General features: G+C 43.8%; 1 protein-coding gene across 1 annotated transcript; it reads left to right on the top strand.

The window, feature by feature from the left end:
• Positions 1-9,195: 9,195 nt before the first annotated feature.
• On the top strand, positions 9,196-18,031 carry LOC135750273 (interferon-induced very large GTPase 1-like). Its single transcript, XM_065269065.1, has 2 exons — positions 9,196-10,764; positions 13,083-18,031. The coding sequence occupies exons 1-2, from the start codon at positions 9,325-9,327 to the stop codon at positions 17,742-17,744; spliced, it is 6,102 nt and encodes a 2,033-aa protein (XP_065125137.1). The 5' UTR covers positions 9,196-9,324; the 3' UTR covers positions 17,745-18,031.
• Positions 18,032-18,495: the final 464 nt, after the last annotated feature.

The following is an 18,495-nucleotide window of genomic DNA, read 5'->3' on the forward strand; positions in this document are numbered from 1 at the left end:
CCGAGCCGCACACCCCCACAGAGTCTTGGACCCCGGACATCTGGCCCCGTCTCCCCCCCCTTTCCCTTTTCCGATCACGGCCCACCTGGAGGGCAGGACAAGAACCCTTAGTTTTAAAACTCTTCCCCATTCCCCCATCTATTTTAATTAAATTAAATAAAATTCTATTTTTTTATACTTACGTGCACTTGTGTTGTCTGGTCATTGGGTTGGCTTTGGGACCTCCTCGAGGTGGAAACTAAGAAGGGGCGTAGCTTGGTTACACTAGTGGCCAGCCCCGACTTGTGACATACTCCTCTGCCATGGCGATCTGGTAGTAGCCACTATGTAAATCAAGGACAGAAAATGATTTGCTTCCACTTAAACAATCTAACGCATTGTCTATGCGAGGAGTCTTGTACTGGTCTGGAATTGTATGCCTATTAAGGGTCCTATAGTCAACGCACATTCTGATTTGCCCAGTCTTCTTTCTGGCTATCACAATTGGTGATGCATAATGGCTATGTGACTCCTTAATTATACCAGCCTTCGTCAAACATCGTCAATATCTGGTGGAGCTAAACGTCTTAAGGGTTCTTTCAATGGCTTTGCATCGGTCATCCTGATATGGTGTTCCACATCCTTTGCCAGACCAATATCCCACTCATGCAAAAAGAATACGTTTGCTCGCTCACATAACTTTTGACGGAGTCGTGCTTTCCATTGTGATGGTATGGGTGAATCGCCAAACTGGATCAGTTGAGGGTCTAACTCTGTTGGTACAGTCACTGCCTCAGTTTCAACTTTCAGAGATGGAACGACTGGATCAACGTGACACAGCTGGCCTAAGACAGTCCAAATGGAATGACGGTGTCTTTCATGGACTCATTCTGGATAAGGACAGTGATGTGATCATCCACTGCAGTACCATGCACGACCATAGGCTGCAACAGTACTCCAGATGGTAATGGAGAGGTGGGTGAGGCCTCAACCATCAACATGTCTTTACCCAAAGGCTTCTTTAACTCCACTTCACAGATGGCACAGCATTCACCACCAGACGTTAAGGTAAGGTTAGCCTGGACCCATCCACTTCACACATGCAACTTCATCCTCTTCATTCTCAAAGGTTGGTTGGTCGGTGTGAAAAATAGAGTTCTTTCTAGGCAATGTCCACTCCTGTGGTCTACCGACATAGCATGGACAGTCTCTGGAACAGGTTTGCATTTGTGCCTAGGATCACTGGGGTCTTTTCAGGACATTTTGAATTTGGGCAAATCAGAGCAAGGACGGAAAGTGTCTCCGTTGCACCGGTGTCCTTCTCGGGAAATTCCATCTCCACTACGACATATCACAGGTAAGGGTAACTGGTTTCGCTTAAACCCCATTTCGCCAACCCTGACACTGGCTGGATTGGGACATCAGGTAAGTGGTGCTTATACCAGGGCTCAGAAATAATTGTGATTTGAGAGCGACTAGAGTTTGAACTTTACAAGCATCAGGACTGACCTCTGGATCAGCAGTCCGCACAGCCTTTACAACAGCTAGCGCAGGACCTTTCAGATTTTCCATGATACGTCCATCAGGCGTGCATGTTTCAACCAATGCTCAAGAGACTCTTCTCCAACTGGAGTTGGCAAGGTACCTGAAAACACTCTCAATGGTTTTCCCATCTTAGTCAACAAATCACCCACCACTCAAATAATAGACTCTTCCGAGCCACTCTCTGGAAATTCTTCCAATGGGCTAGAAGGATCAGGACTTTCAGACGCAATAATAATCATCAATTTTTTAATCTTGGCCTCTGGCAACAGTTCAGGAGGGACTTTGGTGGGGTCCATCTTCTCTTTACACTCGCATAGCACCCTGTGGGTATCCATCTTCAGACTAACTGTCCATCCTCTTACTTGCACTCGCCCTAAAGCTTTGATAGTTCTGAGGGCTTCTTCAATCTGGGCATTCCAACGTCTTCTGGAATAAGTACCATGAGGGAATGGGCATCATCCAACTCTTCTCTTCTGCACCAGCCTTTGAGCTCTTTAACTAAATCTGCAGTGTTACACTTAGTCTCCATTTTCTTTTAGGATTTTAACTTAAACTATTTGACTTTTCTTGAAGAAGCTAATAACAAATTACAAGTTAATTGTTAACAGACATTAACTTTAATTAGAATAGTTTTTTTAGCTTCTCAGTACCCCAAGACTTAATTCCTTTAAGAAACTAGCAACTTTTTAACAACTATGTCCTGTAACATGCTTATAACCAGTATTGGGAAAGTTCACTTTCAACATGAACTAGTTCAGTTCCCTTTCAGTCGGTCACTACGACATCACGTCGTGACCGACGAATTGGGAACCGCTCCGCGGGTGACCTATCTACTTCGAGAAACTATAAAAACGCCAATGAACTTGGCATGCAGGTATTTGCATAATGCCGGCGCCGCCCCGCCAGGTGCGTATATAAGCCGCAGGTGCACAATACCAAATTAGCTTTATTGCTTCGAAGCCGGCAGACATCTGCTCTCGAGAAGCTTTCTATCTGATCTTCGTAGATCCTGTTCTGGAAGGGAAGAAAATAAGATCTCAGCTTGCTGAAGTTGGTTGGGCAAAGACACCTCAGCGGAGGCTCGCAGTGTTTTTTCTCCACCCTTTCTCTCTCTCTCTCTGTCTCTTTAATTTAGGACTTGAGTTCGAGTGAGTGCGTTGCCTCTCCCTGTGTGTTTCACCAGCTCGCACAAAAGAGTGATTTCCCTAAAAGAGCAGCACGTTTGAGCTTTGTGTCTTTTTAAAGACAGCCACTCATTCGTGTCACGGTCGGGGTCGTCTTTTTAAAGATGGATTTCCGTCCGTGTTCGGTTTCTGGATGCGGTGTGTTCATCGCCCCCCGGGATGGCCACCAGCGTTGTCTTTCGTGTCTGGGGCTCCAGCACGCAGAGGCAGCGTTGCGTGATAGTTCATGCTCCATCTGTGAGGGCATGACTATGGCGGATTTGCGGAGACGGGTGTCGTTTCTCCGAGAACGGCGCCCGCCTTCCAAGTCTGGTGCTGCTAAGAGCGCAGCTACCAGACTTGCGAAGGATGATCTCCGTATAACGGTGCTGGGTCGGTCTGCTGGTTCATCCAGCAGCTCCCAGCGCCCTGATCCGTTGCCAGCGGAGGTCCCGATGGAGACGAGCGGCCCGTGTTCTACGGTGTCCTCGCGCTTTGTCGAGCCTCCACCCGACGCGATGTCCACCGTAACATTGGAAGGGGGGTTGTCAGCCTCGGACGTCGATCCGGATCCGCTCCCGCCTTCGGGCCAGGTTGCGGCTTCTGTGTTCGACCCCGAGATGGCAGCCATGCTCGCTCGGGCGGCGGAGGCGGTCGGCTTGGAGTGGACTAAACCTCCCCCACCTGAACCGTCCCTCCTCGATGATTGGTTCTTCGGGGGTGCCAGGGCTTCTCAGTCCTCGCCCCCGGTGCCTTTCTTCCCCGAGGTGCATGAAGAGCTGACGCGGTCGTGGAAAACCCCGTTTTCCGCCCGGAACCGACCGTTTCAGCCTTCACCCCTCACCTCTCTCGAGGGTGGAGATGCCAAGGGGTACACTGGTATCCCGTCAGTGGAGCGGCCGGTCGCGATGCAGTTGTGTCCGGCCAGTGTCCCTTCCTCCTGGCGGGACCAGCCTACTCTCCCCTCACGGGCCTGTAAGCAGTCTTCGGCGCTGCTTACAAGGCTTGTGGGGAGGCAGCCTCTGCCCTGCATGCCATGGCATTGCTGCAGGTCCACCAGGCTAAGGCTCTGAGGGACCTGCACGCGGGAGGTCACGACTCGGCGGAGTTCTCTGAACTGCGTGCAGCTACGGATCTGGCGCTTCGTGCGACCAAGGTCGCCGCACGCGCCGTCGGGCGTGCGATGTCTACCCTGGTAGTCCAGGAACGCCATCTCTGGCTGTGTCTGGCGGACATGAAGGATGCTGATAAGACCCGGCTCCTGAATGCTCCGGTTTCCCAGACCGGCCTGTTCGGCGAGACGGTCGAGGAGTTTGCCCAGCAATTCTCCGCGGCCAAAAAGCAGACTGAGGCCATCGCTCAGATCATGCCACGTCGGAAGCGTCCTGCGCCTGCCCCGTCCACGTCGGCACCTCAGCCTGCTCCTCGCCGAGGGCGTCCTGCGGCGGCCGCCTCCGTTCCTCCCCGGGGCTCTTCTAAGAAGCGAGGAACCGGTCGTCAGCAGCCCGCCCCGCCCGCTCAGCCCGCTTCAAAGGGTGGAAAAAGAAAATCGAAGCGGCCCTGAGACGGGCGACCTAGAGATGGAGGGGATCGCTCTTCGGGAGATGGTGAAGGCACCACTCCCCCCACCGGAGGAGGGCCGGTTGGGGAATCCTTTGTTTCAATTTTCTGTTCCGCCGACTTTTCAGTCGGCACCCACAATTCCAAAAAAAGAGCGAATTCCACTTCCATCTCTAGGTCTTCAGATGAGCGCCGGAGACACGAGCGGGCTCATAACCCCCCCTCGTTCTCCGACTCATCAGAGGAGTACGAGAGCAACGCACGGGCTCATAACCCCTCCGCGCTCTCTGTCTTCTCAGGGGAGAGAAGACAATCACGGGCTCATAACCCATCGTCTTCCTCCCCCTTCGCCAGAGGGTGCATCGAGTGGCGTGAGGTGTCTCCAGCAGAGCCTCCCTTACTCACCCACCCAGCAGTGGACTCAGGTGAGTGTTATCATGCACAACACTGCTGTCGGTGCGGCCAATACGCACACACCGGCGATCACCTCCGTTGCGCCCGCCGCGGGTACACCGATCGTGCCTTTAGTCTCTCTCGCACGGTGTCTGGGGGCGTGGGAACAGCTTCCCAGCCCGTCGCGTTGGCTTTTACACACGATTCGTCTCGGCTACGCGATCCAATTTGCCCGGCGTCCCCCCAAATTCTCCGGCGTTCGTTTCACTGCGGTGAGAGCTGCCGATGCGCACGTCCTCCGTGCGGAGATCGCTGTCCTACTGGCGAAGGACGCGATCGAGCCGGTCCCTCCAGCCGAGATGAGGTCGGGGTTTTACAGCCCTTACTTTATTGTACCCAAGAAAAGCGGCGGCTTGCGACCGATCCTGGACCTGCGTTCGCTGAACCGTGCACTTCACAGAATGCCGTTCAAGATGCTGACGCCCAAGCGCATATTTCCATGCATTCGTCCAAACCATTGGTTCGCATCCATCGACCTGAAGGACGCGTACTTCCACGTATCGATTCTCCCCCGGCACAGGCCGTTTCTCCGCTTTGCGTTCGAGGGGCGAGCATACCAGTACAAAGTCCTCCCATTCGGGCTCTCTCTGTCTCCCCGTGTATTCACCAAAGTAGTGGAGGGGGCTTTAAAACCCCTGAGAGAGAATGGTGTGCGCATTCTCGCGTATTTAGACGATTGGCTCATAATAGCTCAAACGTGTCAGACGCTGTTCGATCACAGAGATTTAACTCTAAAACACCTCGCTCGTTTGGGTCTTCGGGTCAACTGGGAAAAGAGCAAGCTTTGCCCCGTGCAGAGAATCTCTTTTCTCGGGATGGAACTGGACTCGATCGATTTGACAGCTCGTCTAACAGAAGCGCGTGTACAGTCGATTCTGACTTGCCTGAATACATTCAAGAGCAAGAGCGCGGTCCCGCTGAAACAATTTCAGAAGCTCCTGGGGCATATGGCAGCAGCTGCAGCTGTAACTCCGCTCGGACTGCTTCATATGCGACCGCTTCAGCATTGGCTTCACGATCGAGTCCCGAGGAGAGCGTGGCTGCGCGGCATTCACCGTGTTATCATTACACCTGCGTGTCGTCGCACTTTCACTCCGTGGTCAGACCGTGCGTTTCTCCGAGCCGGTGTGCCTCTGAGACAGGTCTCCAGGCATGCAATAGTATGCACAGATGCTTCGGACACGGGGTGGGGGGCCACATACGATGGGCTTGCGGCTTCGGGGGTCTGGACGGCACCCCAGCTGCATTGGCACATAAATTGCCGAGAAATGTGGGCTGTATATCTTGCGCTCGTCCGTTTCAGCAACGAGTTACGGGGCAAAGATGTATTAGTTTGCACAGACAACACTGCGACCGTGGCGTACATCAATCGTCAAGGCGGTTTACGCTCGCGTCACCTGTCGCATCTCGCCCGTCATCTCCTCACTTGGAGTCAGAAGAATTTGAGGTCTCTTCGTGCCATTTACATCCCGGGCACGCTCAATGTAGAGGCGGATGCGCTCTCTCGGGCTGCGCATCCCGGCGAATGGCGACTCCACCCCATTGCGGTTCAGCAGATTTGGAGACGTTTCGGCAAAGCGCAGATAGATCTGTTTGCTTCCCCAGAGACGACCCATTGTCGCCTGTTCTATTCACTAGCCGACGACTCGCTCGGCGTGGATGCATTGGCACACAGCTGGCCGCGAAACATGCGCAAATACGCGTTCCCTCCGGTGAGCCTCATTGCGCAAACCCTATGCAAAATCCGGGAGGACGAGGAGAGCGTGCTGTTGGTGGCACCGTATTGGACAACCAGGAGTTGGTTTACAGAACTCTCTCTCCTCGCGACAGCCCCTCCTTGGAAGATTCCCCTGAGGAAGGACCTTCTTTCTCAACAAGAGGGCACATTATGGCACCCGCGCCCCGACCTGTGGAACCTCCATGTGTGGTCTCTGGACGGGGCACGGAGGATTTGAGTGATTTACCGCAAGAGGTATCTAACACTATTGCTGCAGCGCGAGCGCCGTCTACGAGACAGGCTTACGCGCTTAAATGGAACCTGTTTGTCGACTGGTGTTCTTCCCAAAGTGAAAACTCCCGAGAATGCCCGATTAGTGTTGTGCTTTTGTATCTCCAGCGTCGTTTGGAGAATAGGCTGTCACCATCCACTATTAAGGTCGATATAGCTGCGATATCAGCTCACCATTCACCCGTAAACGGTAGGACAGTGGGTCAGCACGACCTGGTCATTAGATTTCTTAGAGGCGCTCGAAGACTGAATCCTTCGCGTCCTCCCTCTATTCCTCCGTGGGACCTGTCCTTGGTGCTGAAATCACTCCAGGAAGCCCCATTTGAGCCTCTGCATAGTGTGAGTGTTACATTTCTTACTATGAAGACATTAACTCTCCTCGCTTTGGCTTCTGTTAAGAGGATAGGGGATATTCATGCATTTTCGGTCGACGATTCGTGCCTCCAGTTCGGGCCGGCTGCATCCAGACGATTCGTGCCTCCAGTTCGGGCCGGCTGCATCCAGCGTAACACTGAGACCCCGGCCCGGCTTTGTGCCCAAAGTTCCCACCACTCCTTTCAGAGATCAAGTGGTGAACCTGCAAGCGCTGCCTTTGGAGCAGGCAGACCCAGCCATGGCTTTGTTATGCCCTGTTCGTGCACTACGTGTGTATATAGACAGGACGCAAAGCTTTAGGACCTCAGATCAGCTCTTTGTTTGTTACGGTGGTCAGCAGAAAGGAAAAAGTGTCACCAAGCAGAGGATGTCCCATTGGATTGTGGATACTATAGCCCTTGCATATCAAAAGCAGAATGTGCCTTGTCCGTTTAATTTACGTGCCCACTCTACACGCAGTGTGGCATCATCTTGGGGACTGGCTCGCGGTTCCTCGCTAACAGATATTTGTAGAGCTGCAGGCTGGGCGACACCTAATACGTTCACAAGATTCTATAGTGTTCGTGTCGAACCGGTTTCCACTCGGGTTCTTTCTACTAACTAGTTAAGAATGCCGAGGGTCGGCTCGTGTGTCGGCTTGGAGCCTCTATTTTGGTGCTGCACATCTGCACCAATATGGAAGGCCATCGGGGCAAAAACGTCTCAAAAACTGTTTTTGCCTCTCCTCCACCGCCCTGATAGCTGGTGTTGCGGAGCATCCGCTGTCAACCTATCACTGATGTATTCTCTGTAAACCTGTGTAGGCTAGGCGTCCACATTTGTCCCCTACGTGGGGTTCATTTGTGTGTATACTCCGTGGGGTACTAATCCTCCACGTTTTCCTTAGCAGAGCCTGCTCTGCATCTCTCTGCATACTATGTTTTGTTCAGAGACTTTTTATGAGCAACCTATCGGTTGTTTCATATTTTATGTCATCCATTCAACCTTCTTAGGGGATGGCTTCCGCAGTGTTCTAGCTCCGCTCAGTTTAGACGCTTCCCCAGTTTGCTATCGTGGGTTAAGGAACAGGTAGTGACCGGCCTTCTGCATTTCGCCTTAGGTTCCGCCCCCTATGTGGAGGGCGGAGGGCTTTTACAGACACTGGAAGGGTTCAGCGGCAGTGGCGTTTTGGTAGGGATTCCCAATTCGTCGGTCATCACATGACGTCGTAGTGACCGACTGAAAGGGAACGTCTCGGTTACGTATGTAACCCTCGTTCCCTGAAGGAAGGGAACGGAGACGTCACGTCCCGTCGCCACAGTTTGCTGTTCCATTGCTGTTTTCAGGCCGGGCACTGTTGCTCGGCTTCTCAGCAATAATATAGCTAATTTGGTGCACCTGCGGCTTATATACGCACCTGGCGGGGCGGCGCCGGCATTATGCAAATACCTGCATGCCAAGTTCATTGGCGTTTTTATAGTTTCTCGAAGTAGATAGGTCACCCGCGGAGCGGTTCCCAATTCGTCGGTCACGACGTGACGTCTCCGTTCCCTTCCTTCAGGGAACGAGGGTTACATACGTAACCGAGACGTTCACAGTTCACAAATTTTAAAATGAACTTTAAAATTCTCCTGGTTCTCCCGATTACCCACCCCGGGATCACCCGCACCTCAGCTCTGCTTATTCGTGACCCTGAACTAATTTGCGCTGCTCTTAGTAGATTGCATTGGTAATTTTGCAAATCAGCTGTTGCGTCTGTGTGATTTAATTTGTGCCTTTTTAGTAAATAATCCGCAGATATTTCCACTCCTTTCGGCGCGTTTTTGGAATTATGCCCTCGCACCAATGTCGTCTCATTTAATAAATCTGTATTTTTGTGAAATTTTCTAGAATATAATGTTTTACTATAAATATTTTCTTTGTGCTATACAATTAAACATTTAAGCTGAATTCATTTAGCATTAGAACAGATTCAGTTTGTCGTCTTGTATTGTTATATTGTATATCTAATGCAGTTTTTTCTTTGCAGATGTTAGAGTTGGTTCAGATGATGTGAGGATTGTCCTGCTGGGAAAAACTGGAGTTGGGAAGAGTACAACAGGAAACACAATCTTAGGGAGAAAAGCGTTTATATCGGATGTATCTCACAAGTCCATTACTAAAGAGTGTCAGAGAGAAACAGCTGAAGTTAACAGCAGACGCATCACTGTGATTGATACTCCAGGACTGTTTGATACTGAACATGAAGAGATTCAGAGAGAAATGACCGAATGTATCTCAATGACACTGCCAGGACCTCATGTGTTTATTATTGTACTGAGTTTAGCTCAACGCTTCACAAAAGAGGAGGAAGAATCAGTGAAGATTATTCAAGAGATGTTTGGTGAAAACTCTTTAATGTACACCATGATACTCTTCACCAGAGGAGAGGAGCTTAAAGATGAAACCATTGAAAAGTTTTTAGGAAAACCTGGATCTCCTTTAATGAATCTCATTGAACAGTGTGGAAACATATATCATGTGTTTAATAATAATGAGACTGAAGATCACACACAAGTTTCTGCTTTACTGGAGAAAATAGACGACATGGTGACCAGAAATGGAGGGAGTTATTACTCATCTAAAATATTCAGAGAGATGGAGCGAGAAAAACATGAGAAAGAAATGAAGGGACTGGAGGACACAATAGAACAACTGAGCAGAGAGAAAGAAGAGGAGAGAGAGAGAATGAAGATGATGATGGAGGAAGAAAAACAGAAACACGAGCAAGAGAGACAGAAAAGAGAAGAAGAATTTATAGAGAGAGAAGAAAGATATAAAAAAGAAATGAAGGAGCAAGAAAAACAGCTGCGAGACGAGATGAGAAGAGAACGAGAGACATTAAAAAATGAAATAAAGGAAAGAATCAACGAAAACAAAGATCTCCAGATCAAATTTACAACACAAATAGACAAACTGATGAATACAATAGAGACTGAACGACAGAATAATGAAAAAGAGAGAAAGAGAAGAGAAGATGAGTTTAGAAAGACAGAAGAAAGATATAAAAGAGAAATAATGGAGCAAAAGAGACAGATGGAAGATGAGCTGAGAAGAGAAAGAGAAAAAAGTGAAATGAAGCAAAAGCGAGAGATGCAAAAAGAGATGAGAATGGAAAGAGACAGCTATGAGAGAGAGAAACCAGATGAAAAAATGAGAAAAGAAGAAGAGGATCAGAAAAGAAAAGAGAGAGAACAAATGATTTTGGACCATGAGAAAATAAAAAAAGAGAAAGAGAGAACAGAAAGAGAAAGAGAAGACCTTCAATTAAAACACAACACAGAGATGGAGAGGATGAAGATGACAATGGAGGAAGAAAGACAGAAACATGAACGAGAGAAGATAAACAGAGAAGAAGAATACAAAGAAAAGATGAAAGAAATAGAGAGAAAAACACAGAAACAGATTCAAGATTATGAAAGAAGGAGAGACGAAGAAAAACAAAGCTGGAGAGAAGAACAGAAGATGCTTGAAGAAAAAATCCAGAATGAGAAACATCTGAGAGAAGAAGAAAGAAAAATTCATGAAGATAAAATTCATCTGATTGATCAACAGTGTGAAGATAAACTCATGAGAGTAAAAACAGAGGAGTATGAAGAAGACACAAGAAGAGAAATAGAGAGAATTACAATCTCCTGCTCTCAAACAGACTCAAGTCATCTGGTAAGTAGGGCTGTGCAAATTTTTATTCAAACAATCACAAAAACAAGATATTTGTTACTTAATACACTTACTTAATTAAAAGGTTAAATAAATGCAAGTTTTCAAAGTAAAGGAGTAATCGTGTGTTAAATAATCATAATTATGATTTTGCCCATAATCGAGCAGCCCTACTGGTAAGTCATGAATAAAAATCATCATGAGTCAGATTTACTCTGTAGATCATATTCTGATATATTCAGTGTTTTAAGGGTTTCTCTATTATAAACTGTAAATAATATGATGTTTATACAACACACTGTCACTATTTATCTTTGTTTATTATTTATGCTTTTGGTAACACTTTATATAAAGAATTGAATTCATTAATTATATTTTGCTGTTAAAATTGAAGTTTCATCATTAGAGAGAAACTGAGGAAGCAGAAAGAGGAATGAAAGCATGGTAACACTTTATAATAAGGTTTATTAGTTAAAATTAGTTAACAACATTAGTTAACATGTTAGTTAACTAATAATGAACTGCACTTATACAGCATTTATTAATCTTTGTTAATGTTAATTTCAACAATTACTAATACTTCATTAAAATTTTGTTAACGTCAGTTAATGCACTGTGAACTAACATGAACCAACAATTAAAGCTTTATTTCTATTAACTAACATTAACAAAGATTAATAAATACTGTAACTAATTGTATTGCCCATGGTTTGTTCATGTTAGTTAGTACATTATCTAATGTTAACGGCAATGTTGTAGTACTCGAGACTCAGACTCGGTCTTGGACTCGGTCTCGAGACCTTATTTTAATGGTCTTGGTCTTGTCATAGACTCGTGAGCATTTTGACTCGATCTCGACTAGTACTCGAATACATTACGAGTCCCTTTTAAAATATATATTAATGTTTCTTTAAACTAATGTAAGATTGACACGAACAGTGATTGGTGATTTTTTGCGCGCATCAGACTGGCGCAAGGTCAGTCGGTCAGACCTGAGGAGGTTTTGCACTGCCACCCATCCAGTGAAATTTAAGCATTAGATAAGGCGCTGTTACCCAAAATTATAAAACGGTGGTGCTAAAGTTTTTAAGGTAAACTCCCCTTTCACTTGAGCAATAGCAGTACACTGCAGGATCTCTTAAACTTAAATAAAATTAAATCCTAATTTTAAAGAAATTAGTCTTTTTACTTCATTCTGCTCAAAAAGGCTTAAGATGTGTTTAGTGCCAAGGTCACACTAAACACCGACGGTGTATAAAGAAATTTAGTCCTGAAAATGTTTAATTTTTTTTACATATTTCCTGTATTTTCTGTTTTATAACATAGATTGAGAAATAAATATGGATGAACATTAAAACTTCTAAAACAACAAGTCTGGTGGTGGTAGCCTAAGACTTTTGCACAGTACTGTAGCTTATTAGCAATTATCTTTAGTTAATTAAAATATTATTTTGTTTCATAAATAATACATTTATTTTGTAAATTGGTATGCTGTGGTTTGTGTTACAGTGGACCTGTGTATATTGTAGGTCCTAATATTATAGAGTGGATTTCAAAATCATTCAACTGAGGGTGAGATCAAAAATGCCATAGCACAGACTACGACCTTAAGTCTTTTCTCAGACTCGGTTTTGACTCAGACCTTCTCTTGTCTCGGTCTTGACTTGGACTCAACCCTCTCTGGACTCTGTCTCGACTCGGACTCAACCCTCTCTGGACTGGGTCTCGACTCAGATTCGAATGAGCTGGTCTCTAATACAACACTCGTTAACGGTAACACTTTAGTATGGGGAACACTTATTGATTATTAATTATGACTTTTGCCTGAGTAAACTCCCAATTTACTGGTAATTAATAGCTAATGAGGTAGTTGATGTAGCTTTGGGTTAAGGGATGTACTATATGGTCATGCAGAACAAGGCATTAATATGTCCTTTATAAACACTAATAAACAGCCAATATGTAAGCTAAGAAGACACTATTTAAGAGGGAGAATTGGTCCATATACTTAAAGTGTTACCATGTTAACTAATGAACCTTATTATAAAGTGTTACCATGCTTTAATTCATCTTTCTGCTTCCTCAGTTTCTCTCCAATGATGAAACTTCAATTTTAACAGCAAAATATAATTAATGAAATCAATTCTTTATAATTAAGTTTTAACTCAAAATTCACTTATTCTACATAATCTTTAATAGAAATGTTTCTTTCCAATTGTATTGTGTATTTGAATATTTAATGCCTATACAAAACAAATATATTAATAATATAATATGTTTAATATATTGTTTAATATATATATTCATGTATGAATTTACAGATAGTTGAACCAAAAATCAGCAAACAGCCTGAGAAACTCTTCAATAGATTACATTTAACAAACAGACATCAAGATAAACTGAGAACAGAAGAATTTCTTAAAATCACAAAGTCTTCACTTCAGTCTCAGGAGCCACAGAAAGAAACTGAACTTGTGAACTCATTCCTACTTAAACTGTTGAACATGAACTACAGAGCAAGAGAAACTCACATAAAACACAGAGAAGATCAACACACACCTGCAAACTACAACCCTGAAGTTGACTTTGATATTCATGTGATGGATGTTCAGATGGCTGTGTTTCATTGTGCTGATAGTTTCCTAAAGCAGCTGATGGTCACTAAACTCTCACAGTGTCAGTTTGCTCTTCCTCTTCTCGTTCCTCATCCATTCACACAACAGATTGAGTTTCCTCTCTGGACATTCAGACAAATCCACAAGAGCTGGAAGATGAGAAATAATGACAATGAGATCATCAGTAAAGTCCAGCCTGTGTACAAAGCAGAAACTCCAATGGTGTCGTTCTTCAGGTTTGGCTCTTTGTCTTCATCAAAGTCTCAGCTGATAAACAGTTTGATCAATGAGAAACACAACACGTTCTTCCACAGAAACTGCTCAGGAAGCAGCAGAACCAGACTACTGATGGATGGAGTGGTGGAGATCGCCTGGTACTGTCCATCTGGAAAAAACACAGATACATTTACTGACTGTGTTGCCTTCTGTAATATTCACGGTGATGCAGAAGACAATGAGAAACAATATGAGATTTTAACCAGTATGTCTTCAGTCAATGTCCTTTTCTTATCTGATTTTGGACAGAAGAACCAGGATAAGAGTTTAGTGAAGTCACTCTTCAGATCTCCTCAACCTCTTATTTGTCTCCTCACAGACAATGACTGTAATAAAACTAAACCGACAGATGGAAAATTCATCTTTGGTCTTTTGAACAAAAATCAATCTGATCTATCAAATGAGATAAAAGAAACAATCAGATTCAGTCTGAAACAGCACAAGAAGACTTTTAAACTGGAAGAAGTGGCTGAACACACAGGAATTCAAGTAGATGAGAATAATGAAGAGTGTCAGAGAGGAAAAGAGACGGCGCTCCAGATGATGAGATCATTGGATGATGAAGATCCATCAACAGTTAAAGAATCAAATCTGCCCTGTCAGGGGAAACTGTGGCACGACTGGTGTAAAATAAACAAAGAACTTCGTCATCTAAGAGGAGAAAATCTAGAGGAAGATAAAAGTGCCAAACTGAAACTGATGAGAGAAATAAGAGAACAACAAGTGAAACAAGAATCAACAGAGTTTATGAGGATATTTTCTGAAGCACTGCGATCACTGAAAAATTGTGAAAAAAAGTATTTTCTGACATGGATGATAAACCTGTTGGATGGCTTCAATTCTAAAAAGCTTTGTGAACTTCATAAGGAGTATGATCAGATATGGAAGGAATTCTTAGCTATGAAACAAAAGCCAAACAAACAAGACCAACTGAAGAATAAACAAACCGAGCTTGAGGAAATATCACAACAAATCAATAAAACAACCTTTGGCTTGGAGCACATTGTAAGAGAGGGCAGTCAGATCTATGAATCATGGTCATCTGTAAAGAAAAACGATTTCTCTGATCTACCGAGTCTTGCCGCAGAGATGATGATCTCTGGATTTCCACTGGAGTTGATGGATGGAGATGCTGCTCAGGTTCCTCTCATCTGGATTAAAGCTGTTTTTGATAAACTCATCAAGAATCTGGGAGATCAGAGAGTTTTTGTGCTGTCAGTTTTAGGGATTCAGAGCTCTGGTAAATCCACTTTACTCAATGCCATGTTTGGTCTTCAGTTTTCTGTCAGTGCTGGTCGATGCACCAGAGGAGCTTTCATGCAGTTGATCAGAGTATCAGAGGAGCTGAGACCAGATCTGAAGTTTGATTTTATTCTGGTTGTTGATACTGAGGGTCTTCGTGCACCAGAAATGAGTGGAAGTTCCTCAAGAAATCATGATAATGAATTGGCCACATTTGTTGTTGGTCTTGGAAATCTGACATTGATCAACATCTTTGGAGAAAACCCATCTGAGATGCAGGAAATTCTTCAGATTGTTGTCCAGGCCTTCATGAGGATGAAGAATGTGAGACTTAATCCCAGCTGTATGTTTGTACATCAGAACGTTTCAGACCTCACAGCTGGAGAGGAAAACATGGAAGGAAGAAGACGACTGCAGGAGACACTGGATGAGATGACAAAACTCGCTGCTAAAGAAGAAGTCTGTGATGCAGAATATTTCAATGATGTCATTGCATTTGATGTTCAGAAAGATGTGAAATATTTTGCTCAGCTGTGGGAGGGAAGCCCACCAATGGCGCCACCAAACCCAAACTACTGTGAGAATGTTCTGGATCTAAAAAAATCTATTTTAACACATGCTTCAGAATCAGATGGTATAATGCTGTCACATCTAAGAGGACGTATTGAAGATCTCTGGGAGGCTTTGCTGAATGAACAGTTTGTGTTCAGCTTCAGAAATTCACTGGAAATTGCAACTTACAGGAGAATAGAGACAGAATACAGCAAGTGGAGCTGGAGTCTTCGAAGTGCCATGCTGGACATTGAAAACAAACTACACAACAGAATAAAGAATGAAGTAGTTCATGAAGTTAAGGATTCTGATCTTCAAAGAGAACTTCAGGTAAAAAGTGAGGAAGTAAAAAAGTCAATGTCTGAATTCTTTGAAAAAGACAGACATGCAGAAATACTGAATCAGTGGAAAGCTTCATTTGAAATAAAAATCAAAGAGATTCAGGAAAACATTGTGAGGGAGACAAAGAAGAAATTAAATCAGGTTCTTCAGCAGCGAGAGATGAAGAAAAAGATTGATGCTCAGCTGTCACAACATGAAAACAGTCTGTTTGAAAAGAGCAAAGATCTTGCCATGAAACTAAAAGACAAAGCAAATGATGAAAATATCATGAAAAAAGAGTTTGATTCCTTTTGGAAAGAGCAGATGGATGAGATCATCAGAGACACTCCTACAGTTAAAAACATTGACATATTAAAGGATGTGACAGATCTCCTCAGAAACACCTATGAAAGTCTCCCTGTAGACTATAAGAAAATAAGCAGTGAGTACATTGATATGCTCTCTCTGCGAAGCTATTCAGATTATGTACAGGTAAAGAGATCCAGTGGAGTTATGGGACCTTTAAAACATTTCTACAAAGGAGCTAAAAAGAAACCTAGCTTTGTTTTATCTCCAGACGATAAAGTTCAGGTAAGAACTTTAATCAATGAAATTGCCAATCAGACAGATAAAATGATTCAGTCATATAACATTGCAAAGATGGGCTACAACATTATCCACATTCAACAACTCATAGATTACATCAAGAAAAAAATATCAAAATATGAAGAAGAGCCAAGTGTGAAATATGTGTTCAAGAGAGAATTCTTCAGGGATTTGGTAGTTTGGATTTGTCAGAGAGCAAAAAAGACATTCACTGATCAACACAGATTATACAGAGAAGCAAATGATTCTGTTCTGTATTTTGACCTGAAAAGAGAGGAGTATTACAAGATTTTTCAGAAATACTTTCAAGGAGCAACATCAGCTGCCATTACTGCTGAATTTATGTGTAATAAACTTAAAGAAACCATTGAGCAGAATGTCTACAAGAAAACTGCCAGAGATTTAGCAGATGAAATGAAGACAAACCATGAATCACTGAATGGAAACAGATCAAATCTGGAGAAACACATCCTGAAGACACTGGCAAATAAAGAGGATTTTACAGCCTACATGAACTACATTGAGAATCCCAGAGATCACTTTAAAAGTTTCATCAGAGATGAAGTCAGTCAGTACATCACTGAAAGATTTGATGATAGTGTTCAACCTAAGATGGTGAATAACATTAAACAACTGCAGAAGAAGATCATAAACGCAGCACAAGAGTCCACCAAACACATTAAAGAGATCAATGGAGATCTTCATTCATGGTTGACTCATTTTACACATCTGCTGTCTGATGTTCTGGTTTTCTCTGTAAGTGACCTCACTGGAGTGAATATTGGTGATGTTGATATCACTGTCCTAGAACATGTGATAGTAAAAGAGATTCCTTCTGTAATATATGACACTCGCATTAAATTCACCACAGAAACATTTCCAGTGAAGCTGGAGAACACAGACAGACCAGATGAGCTTCTGATTGATCATCTCTGTCAGTGCTGTTGGGTTCAGTGTCCTTTCTGTGCTGCCATCTGCACCAACACCATAGAAAACCATGATGAAGATCACAGTGTCCCTTTTCATCGTAATGTTGGACTGTATGGGTGGCATTACAAAGGAACAAGAAACCTAGCTATCAACATCTGCACATCAGCAGTAGCCAGTGATCATTCATTTTATCCAGACCCAAACTCAGATGTTTTGTGCCTTTGGAAGGAATACAGAAAAGGAGGTCCTAAATATGCTAAGTGGAGCATCACCCCTGATCTCTCTGAGCTGCCCTACTGGAAATGGTTTGTGTGCAAATTTCAGAAGAATCTGGAAGAGTACTACAAGAAAACCTATAAAGGGAGCGGTAAGATTCCAGATGAATGGAGAAAATACTCTAAAGAGGAAGCCATTGAGAGTTTGGATAAATACATTTCATGAAAAACACAAAGACTTCAGGATATTGGTACACAATACAGTTTGAAATAAGTTTAATGTGAAATGTTCCAAATTAAATATAGCCACAAAACACTTACCGGAATCAGGTAAAATGTAATGTCACTGATCTATACTTTTAGATTTAGAGATTTAGATTTTAAGAGATGTTAGATGAGTATTTCAGAGTATATGTTAATATAATACTTACTATGTAAAGAAATGCAAGTCATGTTATAGTACCATATCTTCAACACAGTAATGAATAAATCTAAAGGTACAAATTATATACATAATGTCATATATAACATATTCAATTTAAAGATCAGTGATTACACATTTCAAAGTGTTGTGTTGTATTTTATTGCAGGAATAAAATAAGGAAAGGATAAACTCCAATATTTGGGGGGTTGTTTTAACCCACAATTGGGTCAAATACAGTATGGTTGTTTTATCCCATCCTAAATTCTGGGTTGTTTCAACCCATACTTGGCTAACAACAACCCAGCATAGTGTTATTTATAACCCAACAGTTGGGTTTGTCCGTATTTGAACCACTTGTGAGTTTAAAGCAGTGGCGGACGGTGACTTGTTTTTACGAGGGCGCTCAATGTGAAGTTCGTCATAACATGTATGTAGCCGTCATGTGTGTGGTTGGTAATTTCAAAATATGTGTTCTGCGCATCGAGAGATTCTGTGTGCATCACGTGTCTTGTGAAAATAAGTGCCTGCTGCAGATGCGTCTAATGGGTTTATG

Source organism: Paramisgurnus dabryanus, chromosome 21 (genome assembly GCF_030506205.2).
Source record: "Paramisgurnus dabryanus chromosome 21, PD_genome_1.1, whole genome shotgun sequence".
NCBI lineage: Eukaryota > Metazoa > Chordata > Actinopteri > Cypriniformes > Cobitidae > Paramisgurnus > Paramisgurnus dabryanus.